The 15,592-nt window shown below is 43.0% G+C and overlaps 1 protein-coding gene across 1 annotated transcript in view; it reads left to right on the top strand.

Moving 5' to 3' along the window:
• AFF2 (AF4/FMR2 family member 2) overlaps positions 1 to 15,592 on the top strand; it is a 302,774-nt gene that overhangs the window by 157,911 nt on the left and 129,271 nt on the right. The window contains exons 6-7 of the mRNA XM_021682515.1: positions 1,837 to 1,873; positions 2,203 to 2,236. Coding sequence (XP_021538190.1) covers positions 1,837 to 1,873; positions 2,203 to 2,236 — 71 coding nt within the window. The remainder of the gene's footprint in view (positions 1 to 1,836; positions 1,874 to 2,202; positions 2,237 to 15,592) is intronic.

Raw genomic sequence — 15,592 nt, 5'->3', positions numbered from 1 at the left:
TACTTGGTTGAAGGTTAAAACTTCAGGCCACCTTCCTGGGACCAGTACAGTAACTGGCTGCATGTGTCACTCTCTAACCAAGTATTTGGTTTATTTGACCGTAGAGCTTGTCATTTGATTCCTAATTGTATACGAGCCCAAACGTGCCCCATACGATTGTAATGAAGTCCCTTGTAAAAAAGAACAGATAGAAATACTGGTATATAGTGAAGGACATACAAACCCCTCATTTATTGGCATTCTGGGAAAGAAATGAGGTGTTCTGGGTGATCAAAATTCTTGGATAACAAAAGGCCCATCCTTCCATAGGCATCATGTAATGAGAATCATTTTGAGATGTAATTAATATTTTTGCGACTTCTTATAAAAATTCTACTGAATGTGCTTTCATCTTTCTTGATAACTTAGACATTAGTTATTGGACTATGCTGTAAATATGCCCTCGGGAACTATTCAGATGGGTAGGAATGCCTGCCTCTATATTAAATGGCCATAGACTCCTGTGCTTTGTAAGTTTTGACTTGGCTGTTTTATTTTCTTTGGCCCCGTGTGCTGTCGGTTTCCATGTCTCTGCATTCCCAGTGGCTCTGGGACTCCCAGTGGCCCCTAGGACTGTTTCCCCTTCCTCGCCATCTATGATTTGCTAAGGATTGGGAATCAAATGGCCAAGCTTGTTAGAGTTTTTCGTCAAAAGTCAGTTCTCTATCAAGTGAGGGTAGAGAAGCCTTTGAGCAGCAAACTGCATGGGCTTTGTGATAGCTCTTTAGTTGAGAGGCCTTTGCCATCTCTTGTGGAGTTTATGGTAGTCTTCTGGAGTGGTGATCTTGCTGGAAGTGAAGTCTCCTGGGCAACAGAATCATGCTAAATAGATTGAAACATTCACTTTCCATTAAAGCACAGTGTTATTGTTCTTGATTACTTCTCTTAAAGACAAATGATACTGGGAGTCTAGTTTTCTTCTATAGGGGTGGCAAGACTAGGCTTCAAGACTAGATTACTTACAGCAGTGGTGGACATAACCAATTCTTGTATTTCCTTGAATTCATTGTCTCCCTTTCGAAGCTCTTGTCTTGCAGTCAGCACTCTCTCTTCCATCCCCACAGTGCCGTGCACGCACTGTCTGTTGTTATAGTGCTTCTGCCTGCGAGTTTGGTCAGGATCCACACAGGTGCACCATGCTCCCGGAAAGCGCCATGTGCAGAAATCTGTGTTTCTCAACATCAGTGAATGAGTCGTGTGCAGGGTGACTTTCAAATCAAATAGAAATCCCTTTAAATAACACGCTCCACTCACATATTTCAAATGGCTTCCCATACTTCACCAAATTTATAATGAAGTTTTAAGAACACTTGTCTTGTGAAAATGAGATCCATCTATCGAGTGTCACGGTTAAGGTGGAAAATTGGAGTTGTTACTATAAAAGGGAGCAACTGAGCACATCTATTAATTACGGTCTTGTTTACACTTCTACAAAAACCAGGATCATTTGTTAGTTTGAACCGGGACCCCTTTCCTTCCTTAGAGACATCATTGCCTAGCTAAGTGAGAAATTAAACACTTGAATTTCACACGTGTGGGTCATTTGTTCCCATGTTGCACATGTTTCATCAGTCTGATGGAATGGCAGTTATGGTCATGTTGTGGCAGGTTCGACTCACAAATGTTTATCCTTCAAATAGAGCTAGGGACAGAAGCCAACTTAATGAAATTGTTAAGAGTGGCTTCCTTCTTGGCAAACACTAGGCATGCTCTGTCTTCAACAATAACAGATACACCTTTTGATTCGTCTGTAGCATTTCACTAATATTTGTCTTTCTTGTGTGTTCTTCCTTATAGGAATCCCAACACCTGACCCCAGGATTCACCTTACAAAGTAGGTGTTTTTAAAAAATTCTTAGTCCAGACATTCATGTCATCTCCTCCCCTACTTTCTTCTCTTTCCTACCTAATATCATGAAAACATGAATTGACAATGGCAAAAAGTCATATTGTGATACATCCGATTGGTTCCTTTACTTTTTCATCTGTGATTTATGACAGGATGCTATAAAAATATATATATATATACACACACATATACATATGTATATATATGTATATATGTAACTGGAAGGGCTGCATCTTTGAAGACCGATTTCATTCAGAGTGATCATTTGACAGTAGAAAATGTGGGTTGTAATTGTGTGTGCCCTTTCTTTTCAGAGTGGAGCGACCCGACCAGCAGAGCTTCTACGAAGTTAGTATCGCTGGAGTCGTGAGTACTTGGGTTTCCAAAGCAGGCTTCTTCAGGGGCATTTGGCAAGGAAATGGTGCCTCGGTGCTGAGCGAATCTTGTTCTCTCTCCTGCTCCTCGAAAATAGGAACCTTGGCTCATAATAATATGGGGTTCGGTTAGAGAGGAGAATGAGATTTCCCACAATAAGCAAGTAACAGTAAAAATGAATGAGGTCACCATTAGACTCTCTAGTGAGGTAAAACAGGCTGGATTAATAATACCTGGAATATGAAAACAACTGTGATTCTTGACTGGTTGTTTGAACATTCTGTAACTTCCGCCACAGACCTCATTATACACGATATTCAGACACCACTGACTGGGATGGAGAAAGGACACGTCTCAGCAGCCATGATGGGACATGAAGTGTTGAGTGGATTGTTATGACCAGTCAGCCTGCGACCTTGCTGTTTGTAGGTCATCTGGTGACTGTATATTAAAGACAAACAAGGACAGCCAGGAAGAGATGGAATAAGAGATTACATGACATTGGGTTCAAGTTCAGAAGCCAGGGCCCCGCGATTCTCTCGGCACTGTCTTCATTTGTTATTAATGCTAACTGAAGGAGGGGTACGGAGAAACCAATTTCCTCAGATTAACTACTGTAGATTTTGTAATATCCATTTGTCCAAGAATGTATCAAGGGAGTATTTCTCTCACAACTTCTTCCATTCCTAATAATGGAAAATGAAAGTCGACTTTTCTATGTGAGTAATAGTCACATACTTGAAAATTTTCAAAATGAAATAATTTATGACATTCAAGTGGTCTAATGGCACACTTGAAGTGAATTGCTCACCTTTTGGAAGATCACAATAATTGCATAAAACAACTGGGAATGACTCCCAAATAGACCATGGCTCTGAGAAAGACAATGGCATTTCCATGTTCCTGGTTCTGCTGAACAGCAAAGCTCCCAGAGCCCTGACCGCATCGTCAGTCCTCTTGTTTGGTTTTCTGGCCTGATCTGTGCCTTCACATTCAAAGTTCAATTTCAGCAACCAAGAACTCTCATTTAAAGAGGTGAGGAAAAAAATAAGAAAGGGGGAAATAAAACCATAACCCTGAATTAAGGACCAAATTATGTGGAAACATGGAAATCAAAATCATCTTTGGTATTGTTCATTTCAGCTTTTCCATTCATTGCATCTTGAATTGCCCTTCCCCTTGTGATTCTAGTAAACAATAGATCTTATTCTCGTACTTTGCCCTTCTCCCATTAAAATGTCAATAGAACTCATGCACACACTTGAGCATTTAGGAAATCAACACAGGTTTCCAGACTTGAAAAAATATAAAAGTATTTTTCCCACTGGAAAATGATCTTACTCCTAAAGCAAGAGTATTAGGCTCCTGCTGTGAAATATGCTGATTTCCATATAGACCATAAAATTCAATATTTCAATAGTTTGTAACTAACAGAAATAAACTCGTCAATTGTGATTTATAGTTAGAGGCTGATTTCCAGAAAATAGCCCTTTATAGCACACTGGAATATTGTGTAATTCAGTAGGACTAAGGTTCTCTATGGGAAGGGTCGATAAAACTAGAAGACACTGAGTCCATTTTATGAATGAGCTGCTTTCTTTTTAGCTGCTGGATCTAAAGACCAATCATTGTCCATCAGACTTGAGCTGGAATAAGTTCCCTTCTTTATGGTAGGGTGTGGGTTTAAGACAGGACAGATAGACTTATAATAATTATTTTTATTTTTAGCTTCCAAATTATTATCCCCTATTTTCCTTCCGTGTGCTTTTCAAGCCAGCTTCTAGGATTTTCCATGTGACAGTGTAATCCTCCAGGCAACTAAGAACATTCTGTGTGTAGACAGCCCGCTGGTGGCTCCAGTTTGGTGGGAAACAACCCCAAAGTTGCCCCTGCTGCAGGAGAGACACGTTCCCAAGGCCGGCAAATGTCCTGGACATGCTCCCGCCACTTACTGCAGGGAGAGAGATGAGAGTCTTGCAAAGCATTCCTTAATTACTGGGATACTTTATTAGTTTTCCTCATCTTGGCTTCTCTTCCCCAGTTGATGAAATGCAGATCTTCCATTTGGGCCTGGATTGTTTGTAAGGACTGCACGCACGGGCAGCAGGTTCCAAAACTGATCCAAGTGTGTCCGAATCCAAACTGGGAACCAGCCAGGCTCCCTCTGTGTTCTTGACAGCCACACTCTCTCTGGGCCTGACCCCAGCAGTCTGACTGGCTTTTGGAGAACCAGGTCTTGCCTCGCTCAGTAGATTTCACTTTTTCTGGGATGCCCATCCACGTGGTGGCATCCTACCCACTCTGTCTAGAACTCTCACTGCCTGTGAGGCAAGAGCATTAGACTGGAGGAGTTCCAAGACCTGAGTTTGCATCTGTCTTCCATGGTAGTTACAGTACTGGAGGGAAAACACTGACCTAGAATTCAGAGAATACGAGTGTAAATCATGGGGAACTTTTTATTTCAAAATATACAGATAGAGCCCCCTAGGGAAAATTAAGCAAATTAATGAGCTATGTGTATACACGTAAATGTACACACACAAATACTTTCCAGAATTCAAATGTAAACAGCTATACTCTAAAAAAAATGTTATACTCTTCAGTAATTAGACTTAACAACATAAAAGTGCCTTTACCTTTAACCCTTAATAAGTTCTAGAGGAAAGAAGACCCTCCGCCTCTGTGAGTCTTGGAATAGGCCTCACCCAGGGCTTCTAAATCCAATGGAGTTTCTAGCCTCCTTCCAAAAAGGTCTCTCTCCCAAAAGAGGGTGGGGCATGGGCATCTGAAGGCCAAATTGTATTTTTCAGGACTCTAGAGTTGTATATTTGTACAATAATATAATGTTCGTTCTGCCTCTGAAAGATCCATTTATTTCCATTATGAGATTCAGGGATTGAATGTACACACCAGACATTGTGTTACTTTTCTAGTTTCTTAATGAAGCCATTAAGGACTGATGGAGGAGAAAACTGAAACCAAACCCAAAGAACTTGGATTTTCTTTGTTGAGTTGGATTGCTTCATCTAGTTTATAACATCTTGTCAATTCCTTGTCAGTACAGTGGCTTTACAAAAATGCATGACCTTGTTGGTGTTTTATGAGCCGTCCTAAATAAGAACAGGTAAGATGCATTCAGTCACCTGAGAAGCATTATCAGACAGCATCCATGTACTCAAGGGTATCCGTGTAGTCGGTCCTTGACGTCAGCTCATTTTGTGAGCACTATTGAGAAGATGGAAGCTCCAAGTATCCAGTGCCTTTGTTATACTTGGTTGTTAGCATCTGGACCCTGTCCAGTTGGAAACCCTCCAGACCCCCTTTTAATCAAGCAGCTCCTATGTTTTAAGCCATGCTGTCTCGAACGCCTGGATGGTTTCCATAAAAGCCCAATATGAAGGCAGATGTAGCTATAATGCTGTTCTTGCCATAAAACCAGTCCTTTCACTTACGGTATTAGCTACAGGTTTTCAAACATCCCAGCCATGGACCCGGAGACTTGATGAAAGGCCTTGCAGAGACAGACTAGTTGTGGTCAGTCTCCGTTCCCCTGTGGGTGATGGGTATGTTTGCCACATGAATGGATCCTTGAAGGTAGCGCTAGTTAGGAGGAAAAGGAAACATTTTGGCTACGAGGGCACAGAAGGGCCGAGTTACACTGCTCCTTGGCAGGCAAGCCTGAAGGCAGGCCTCTTCTCTCCCACCACGCTGCCCTTGCTCATGGGCTCTCGTGAGTTCAGGGATTTGGAACACCCCATTTGGCATGTTGAATGTGGAAGACTCGGACAGCGGAAGTTAGTAGGAAGGAGGCCCACAGTAAATTATACCCAAACCCAGTAAAATTGCTTTAAATAAAGCATGATTTCTTTTTTTTTTTTTTTTTTTTAATTTTTTTTTTGTTTTTTTTTTTTTCATTTATTTGAGACAGAGAGAATGAGAGACAGAGAGCATGAGAGGGAGGAGGGTCAGAGGGAGAAGCAGACTCCCTGCCGAGCAGGGAGCCCGATGCGGGACTCGATCCCGGGACTCCAGGATCATGACCTGAGCCGAAGGCAGTCGCCCAACCAACTGAGCCACCCAGGCGCCCAAAATAAAGCATGATTTCTAAACTCTATGTGGTAGGAAGAGTTCCTTACCACAGAGACTAGAAAGACTAGTAGAATGTTTCCCAGTTTATTATAACCAATAACAAGCATTACATTATTTCTCAGGTGAATTCTGAATTTTTTTAACCCCCCCCCCAAAAAAATAACTCTCACATTCATTACAACTCTGACCATCCCACCTAAAATTTTCTCATTGAAAATGTTTCTTTCGAGAATCTGATTTGAGATTCGAGGACTGCCAGGGCTTCTTGCGGAGCACTAACCTACGTCCCTAGCAATTTCATATACTCTTCCATAAGTAGATGTTTGGTCTGCCTTTTCGATACAATTCTGGTAGTGAAGCAACTGTGTCATGAGGCAGGGGGAAGGGGGCTGTGATTTTCTTAATCGGATGAATTCTTAATCAGAACACGTGATTTGGCACTTGGAGTTTGGACATGCTATTGAGGAGCGTGAGGCTTACGCGCGCCCGGCTCAACTCTCCTGATGCCCTGGTCATCTTGACGGCTTTCCTTAGTTGTAGCCGTTCTGGTTTTCAGGCCCAGACGTCTGCCAACTCTTGCTTTGTGTAGGCCCTGCCTCTCAGAGCTTGCCAACTTTTTCTAAGGACTTAATATTTTTTTGGATGTTCCCCACCACATCAGGGACAGCCACCTGGGAGCAGAGAAAACAAAATTTGGCAGCCTGTTCAAGCTGTGAATTAAAGGTAATTCACAGTTTGAAATGAATCAGCATGAGGTCCTTAAGAAGAGTAATCAGACATCAAGAGGATTTTATTTTGAGGATTGTATATTGGCTAATGTGACAACAAGCAATATTGGCATTTGGAATGTTCGCATCAAGAAGCGCTGAAGCTGCTGGTGCTTGACAGGCGCCAAGACTGAAAAGTGAGGCTCCTTCGATGGGAGGAGTGGGTTTCCACTTTCCTGACAGAAGCTCAAAACAGGGATGTTTTTGAGCAGCTAACATAAATCTTGAAAGATCAGATTTGACTTTTGTGTTGTTCACGTACCCAAGATTCGTCTGTTTCTGGTGGATTGTGAGAATCTGTAATTAGAAGCCAACATCTCCTTCTCTTTCTCTCAGGGAAAAGTCAAGTGTCTCTTTTTTTTCCACCTAATTTGCATCCATATTTATTCATTCATTCAGGCTTTCGTTCCTTTCAACAAAAATGCATGAAGCCCCTAGTGTGCAAAGCTCTGGGTGAAGCACTGTGGTAAGTTCACATGTCCTTCCCTCCAGGAGGTCCCAGTGAAGGTTACACTCACGCTGATAACACCAGTACCTCAACTAAGCCATATCGACTGAGAGGCTACTATGTTCTGGGCACAAGCCTTATGGGAGTCACCTCGTTATATTCCACAGGGGCAGAACCCAAAACTCGGAGACATTGAGTGAGTTGCCCAAAGAGCTAGAGTAACGAAGCCAGAACAAGACAGACTTCAGAGCACCTGCCCTTAACCTACACTAAAGCCATCCCATGGACACTTTGGAGATAGCCCTACTGATTTCCAGTCAGTTGTGATCTTGCCCAGGCATTAGGCCACAGTGGACTGACCACCACTGCAGGCCAGAATGGTCACTGTCAGTTTGGTTTAGATCAGGGAATGTATTAGATCTTAAAACTGTCATTGCGAGGTCTTGCATATGCTGCACGTGTAGACATGGACGCCGTATAGGCGAGCATGGGTCTGTCCTCAGCTCAGGGCCAATGGCCCAATTGTATCATTGTGCCCGTAGGATGCTTCCTTCAGAGAGGCAGAAGGATCTGTGCCTCTGAGGGACTTACACCACCATGTCAAATCCCTGGGAGGCCGATTTCTGTGACCTGTGGTAGGAACAGTATCTCTCCAGAAAGCTCCATTTTGCCATATTAAAGCAAACAGAAGACAGCTGATACTTAGATGTGTTTTTATGAGAGGCTCAGCCATCGCCTTTCATGCTTACCAACCTGGTTGATAATTGAAACATTTCTATGTGTCCTCAAAGTGGAATAATGTTAAAAGCTATTCCCAGTGTGATCAACCAATGGCTTATTCCCCAAGTTCTCCTTGTTGTTTTGAACAGTAACTGGGAGTGAAGGCACTGAAGTTAATAAGCAAGGCACCAAAGTGAAAATAATTCCAGTTGTACAATTGAGTATAATGTGATCACACGCACACACGTGCCCATGTACCACATACTCTGTATTATAGAGTATCAGGTCCCTCTGATTCTGTCCAGTCTAATGAGATGCACGCACACATATGCATCCTCTTTTTTCAGTTATTGCATTATAAATCGCTACAACCAGGGCTACTTTCCTGTGCACTGTGATTATTTTTTTTAAGAATTTTTTTTAAGATTTATTTATTTATTTGAGAGGAGAGAGCATTGACCGCAAGTGGGGGGCAGGACAGAGGGAGAGAGAGAGAGAGAGAATCCCCAAGCAGACTCCCCCCTGAGTGTGGAGCCCAATGTGGGGCTCAATCCCAGGACCCTGAGATCATGACCTGAGCTGAAATCAAGAGTCAGACACTCAACCAACTGTGCCACCCAAGTGCCCCTGTGTTTCTGATGACTCTCACAAAATGCATTAGCCTTTCATGAGTATCACAGCAATCCCATTAGACAGCCACAGGTGAAAGGAAACCAGGTTGGGCTTGGGGGAAAATACTTGCCCGACCTCCCCCAGCTAGAGTTGAGGGAGCTGGGACTGGAAGCCAGAGTTCTGCATGCCCATTAGAACATGCTGCCTTGTTCCCAGATTCCCCAGATGGCTGCAGGGCTGGAGCACATCAACCAGAGTGCCGACCAGTCTTCCAGGTGAAGAAACGATAGCAGTAGAAACAATAGCAGAAACAAGCCCCTGGATCATTCCCAGGAATTAAAAAGAAACAAACAGACCAACCCAGCTAAGGCTGGAGTAGCTGAGAAGGAGTATCTGCCCTGCTTCCAAACTATTCATTCTTCTTTTCCATCCTATCAAGCATTTCACAAACAGCCAGATCATCTGCCACAATGACATTATCGGGAGCGTTATGTTTAAATGGTCTGCTCTTGACACCTTCCCAGAGCTGCTAAAAGCCCTTCCATTTTACTGACGAGTGGGGAACAGTGTTGGTAGAATACTGCAGATGCTTGCACAATTCCAGCTGTAAAATCGGTTGAAAAATCTGACAAATGCCTTTCTTTGTGGTCATTCCATCCACATCCATAATGAGGACCCAAACAGGAGAAGGTCTCAAAGCTATTCGATTGACATCTTCAAATATGCTGCCAAGATGGGGACCCAGAAGGACAGAGGGATGGTATGCCTTGTAAATGCAAATGAATACAGTGTCTTTTCTTTGCTACCTCCCTGGGATCTTGGCACCCAGTATCCACCAGGGCAGCCCCTAATACACCGCCTGGTCCTTAGCTCAGGGGAAAGGGGATCTAGGAAGGGGTGAGGGGTGGAAGGTAATGATCTGCCCAGAAGCCAGCCTATAGTTCTGCCACCTCGGTTGCCCAGTTTCAGGACTAACCCCATTTCTGCATAGGTTGCCCACTTCTTAAAATTCCAGACTGGTATCTTGATATTGTAATAACATGAAGTTATTTCTAGATTTTCAAGAGAAAAATCCCCCAGAAGTCCCTTATACTCATAATATCTAGAAATTGTCTAGGATATGTGGAAGTTGAAAATGTTATTCTAGGTGTCTCCAAAATCAGTTTTGTGTATCCTTTAGTACAGCAAGAAAGGAAGCATAGAAACTTGCATGTGAACTTGGGTCGTTCCAGCCACCACTTCCGGCCACCTTCTGTATGCCCTCGCCACCTCTCCCAGGCTTGTCCTCTCCAGGTTCTCACCCCAAACAGCCACGTCCACTGCTAGTGCCAATGCTGGGGACCCAGCCTGCCCGGCGTCCTTTGCCCTGTGCCCCTTCTCTGCTTCAGCCACCCCACCACCCTTCATCCCAGAGCCACTTTGTAAGAGTAAACCAACCTTGCGGAGAAGGAGATTTCCTCTTAGCAGGTGGATGACGTGCTCAGGATCACAGACCTAGTTCGTGACAGAGCTGGAATTTCACTCTAGGATTCTTGTATTAAAAAACTCAGACTTTTAGCCCTTATACCATACCTGCCACACCATATCACATTTCAGTTGAACAATCACTAATCGTTAAGGACGAAGGCAAATAACACTGCTAATAATAATAATGCTTTCTAGTCCCATGATGCTCTCCATTTCTACACATACTGTTACATTTGGTCTCTCCCCAATCCTGGGAGCCGGGAGGTGGGGCGGCTCAGATCCCAGCTCTCTCCCTCCTTGCCATGTGACTTCATGACGTCACTTGGTGCTTCTCCGAGCCTTTGCTGCATCATATATAAAATGGAGACTCGATATTCCTCGGATTCCTTAGTGAATTGTGCTTCTGTCAGATGAGCTCATGAATGAATGGAATTGCAGGCAGTTATTTGCATTACTTCTCTCCCCATGGTAGGAATGAGGCAAGTCACGCTCGGGGGGCTTGAGTGACATGCCCAGGCTTGCACAGATCATAGTGTAGTATTGCCAGGCTCAGTCCCAAGCCTCTTGAGCCCTAGTTGAGTGCTCTTTTTGCTAATATCTGCCATTGTTTCTCAAAAGTGTTGCATCGATGTGGTTTGAATCAAAGGATCAACGCCCAGTGCTGACGGAGAGAGAGCCTTTGACTTAAAATCAATCACTGTGTGTGCCACTCCTCTCCTAGTTAGATTAGCCATGCCCAGCTCATTTCTGGACGTTTCACCACATTGATGACAGTGAGTGTGTTTTCCCACCTCCTCACACCCAAGGTATCATTTATTCAGTTTAGTTATAGTTTGAGCATTTGTGGAAAAATTTGAAGACGTTCCCCCCAATCGCATACATGTTATAACCTCACTTAGAGCATGCAATTTGGGGTTAGGTCCCCCCTTTATCTTTCTGCTTTTTTCGGGGTGCTCTCTTACTTTGAGATCAAAGAGGACCTGAAGCCTGTGATCTGTCTTGACCTTTCCTACTGGATTAAAATTCCAGGTTGCTATTGTGGTAACCATACCTTGAAAATTAGATCTTGACAGTCACTACAAAATTTAAAAGTGCACTCCTGCCATGAACTTTGAAGAAACATTGCTTACCATTGTCAGCGACATCCTCTTAATTGAAATAATCTGCCTTGCCTTCTGCTAGAAAGAGTTTGGGGGGGCGCAAAAAGATTATATCTTGACGGATTTTTTTAACATAAAAATGGCTTTGCTTTGAAGCAAAGCTGTTTTCTGCATGAAATTTAAATCAACTTCAGCTCGATTTATACTATTCAGAGAGAACTGTGATATTCGGGGTGGCAGGAAGCCAAGATGCACAGTAAAGATGTAGAGACACTGAAAAAAGCTACTTCTGGGGGTCCATCTCGGACAAACCTCCATGGCCCTGGGGTTCCAAATGGCAGCCACTTGCGAACCACAGATTGTGGTGCCCGGGGCTCGGCGCTGTAGGGAGATGCACAACAGCCCCACGACAGACTTTCAGATCAAGAGGGCAAGCAGTCCCTGATTTGCCCCGTGGCACAAAGAGCTTGAAATCATATCGTTGCTCCCAAGCCAGGGAAATGAAACAAGCAATCCAGGGTATCTCGCTTGTGAAGAAGATGAGGCATTGAGGTGTTTGAAATTTCAGGGATTCTCTGGCTGCCCTTCCCTTTCGAATTTCCCCCAAGACAAGCACATCGTGGTGTGTCTGGCTTTATAATTAGTTGGGGGCTCTGTCTGTGGTTCCATAACAGGATTTTTTTATTCGACTGGGCTTTTAAAATTTCTTTTTTGACATTCTCATAACAGGATTTCAACATGTGTTTCCTACACAACACATAGAAAATCTCTCTCTCGAACTCTCTGAAAGGAGCAATTTCAGACAGAGGTGATGCTCTCGCTCTGAGAAAATTGGCATACTCGTTCCCACACAGCAGATATCAAACATTTAACCTGCTGGACGGTATCAGGTAGTTGGGAGTGAGGGATGTGGAGCAACAGAAGACCGAGGGGTAGCTCAGTCTGAAGGCCCTTGGTGGGATGGGGACACTTGAGAGCCTCTTCATTCTGGCTTGGTCAGTCTGTGTGCCGAGGAGACTGAGATAGTGCTGAGTGGATCATGATATTCCTCCAAACCCAAGGAATGTCCGGGAAAGCCTAACCAATAGTCCCTTGCACTCGTGAGGACTGTCAAGCCCCCAGGTAGCATCTTTAATGGAATATGTCCACAGGTTTGCGAGCTGCTTAGGGGGTGCTATGGATTTGCCTGCATGTTCTCGCAGCTGATACAAGACCCACTACACAGGAGGTAGCCAGCAAATGTCATCGAGTGACTGGCAGGTAAAGGGTCCAGAAAGCAAGAACGATCCAGAAGGTGTCAGTTCTTTTAAATTAATATTAACATTTTGACATATTTTATTCTTCTATTCCTCAATCCACATTGAAGAGGTAGTATCATAAGAAGAAATATGAAGACACATGTGGGTGTGTCTGAATAGAGTGGAAAGCAATATAGTGTAGAGATTGAAGTGGAAAGGCCCTGGAGGCAGATTGCCTGGGTTCAAATCCCAGCTCCACCATCTTTAGTCATGTGATCTTGGTCAAGTCACTCAACCTCTCTGTTACTCAGTTGTCCTCATCTGTAAAATGGGATGGTAATAGCACCTACATCATAGGATTAAGTGATTGAAGTGCTTATTGTGGTGCTTGGTACATAGAAAGTTCTCAGTAGACATTAATTATGGTTATTAATTATGCTCATGATTAGTACTGTCATTATTACTGAGTGCTCCGCGCCACTGTCATTTGCAATGTGTTCTAGTCTTTGGCCCCTCAGGGAGCCTTTCACTCAATTCCCTGAGCTGTCCCAGAGGTTCCCAGTTGGAGCAAGACCTCTCCAGAGCTAGCAAACCCAGTCTACATTGAACATTTCCTCTGTTGACCCACCTACCCCAGCCACCGAGGATAAAAATGACCAAAGGCTAAAATGTCTGGAATGCATACACTTTGGGTACTAGGCACATTCTTCTTCTTCTTGGAGCTCGTCACAGCATCTTATCACAGCCACAGTGGTACTTTTAATTCTGTGCTAGTTTTTAAAAATAAAAGGGACTTCTTGGGCGCCTGGGTGGCTCACTTGGTTAAGCGACTGCCTTCGGCTCAGGTCATGATCTCGGAGTCCTGGGATCGAGTCCCACATCGGGCTCCCGGCTCAGCGGGAAGCCTGCTTCTCTCTCTCACCCTCTCCCCTCTCATGCTGTTTCTCTCTCGCTCACTCTCTAATAAATAAATAAATAAAATATTTTTTAAAAATAAATAAAAATAAAAGGGACTCCTTAAGTGCCAGGCACTACATTGAATGTTTATATCCACTAGCTAATTGAATAGTCACACCCCAATGAGATGTAGGCACTGCTGTTATCCACATTTTACACAGGAGGAACTGAGGTTCATGAATTGAAGCGAAGTTCTCACAGCCAACGACGGTGGGTTTGTGTCTTGAACCTATGTCTGGCTGACTCCAAGAAGAGACCCCTGAACCTTGGCCTTCCTACCTACCCATGGAATCACCAATCCCAGAGCCCACCTGAACTCGATTATTTGGGGCTATCGCAGTACCTACCTCCTCAGACATAACCGAGAGAACAACAGAGGACCAGAACTTGACCAAAGACATTCTCTGCCCCTGATGCCCAGGATCGCCTCTCACCTTTTATAAAAACGCCACTGGAGTAATTTCCTGAGTCAATTGTGGGTTGCTTGGTTCACATATATACGAATAACTGCTTCTGAAATATCATAACAAGCACATTGGCAGTTGAATAATCAGAACAGAATCCTTTTCTGAATTCCCTCCTTTTTGCATTCATAAGGGGATTCGTCTGAATCAGAAAACACAGGAATAAAATTTCATGGGCTAGCCCCCGCCATTCTGTGAAATAAAAACTCTATTCCCTTGCCTGGACAAATCATTCCTGATGCTGCATCTCTGCTTCTGTTTCCTTGGTCTACAAAGACATTTCAGACTCTGCCTTTAATTATGATCAGGCTTGACTATGAATCTCTTGAGAAATAAGCTTGTTTTTGCTGGGAGGGAAGGTAAAATAACATTTAAATAGGTTTTAAAAATAAGAAAGAAATCTCAGAAGACGCACTATTGTAGAACACACTGTATATCAAAATATATAAGCACGTAGTTGTAACAGTGACTTAGTAAACACATTGCTGAGTGAACTATGAAAAATAATCCACCGAGGTGCTATTTCCCTTACTCCTAAGTACTGAGTTAAGAGAGCATTGCCATAAAGTAGATATGAACTGTTTAAAAATATTTGTGTGTGGGTTTTTTTGCATATCTTTTTTGGACCCAATAGACTAATTTTTTTCTTGCCTTGCTAGGAAAAGTACACTGTAAGGAATTTAGTTAAGTGGTATATTAAGTGAAAGTCTAAAACATTTTTTTAGAAGATAGCAGTTCCGAGCAAAGAAACATCTTTAGCAGTTTGATTCCAAATATGACATAAATCGACTATTAAACAGAATCAAAAGTGGTCCAGTGAAACCTTTGCAATCTGTTGTACAATTTAGAATTGGACACCCATTATATTTGCTACTGGCACCTTTATTAGCTGAAGAGCTTGAAACTGAGTAAAATAAATATATCAGTACAAGTAAATGAATTTCCATGTTCTAGAAAGTGATTTTTCTCTGGACAGCATGAATTCTGCTGGTCCGATGACTACCTCTGTGGAAGAGCAACCCTCTCAAAGACCATTCTTGGCATAAAGTTTTGTTTTAAACTCTTAGAAGCTCTGTCCCCAAATTATAGAATAATGGGAGGTGTTCCTGAGCATACGTTCTGGTATTGCTCTTGCTAAAATGCTTAGATCTAAACTGTAAAGTAAGTTGATTTTTAAAATCATGCCACAGTTCAGGTTCGTTGTCTTTTAATTCCATGTAAAAACAAAATTTGATGAGATATGATGAGACAGTTCATTATGCACATCAGAGCATGTCAAGCCTTTTCCAGTGTAAAGCCATTACACAATCTCCCACGTTTGAAGCCGTGGCATGAAACTCTTTTCTTAGTTGAATTCCAATAAAGGTTTCAAAGAAATGTTTCTCATAAATAGCAATTCAACAGTTTCTCCTTTTCAAAAGCAGGCAAAGGACAAAGCAGATAAATCATGACAGTTTCTCATAATGA

Source organism: Neomonachus schauinslandi, chromosome X, assembly GCF_002201575.2.
Source record: "Neomonachus schauinslandi chromosome X, ASM220157v2, whole genome shotgun sequence".
Taxonomy (NCBI): Eukaryota; Metazoa; Chordata; class Mammalia; order Carnivora; family Phocidae; genus Neomonachus; species Neomonachus schauinslandi.
Note: the sequence above shows the minus strand (reverse complement) of the source record. Positions and strands in the feature narration are given on the sequence as shown.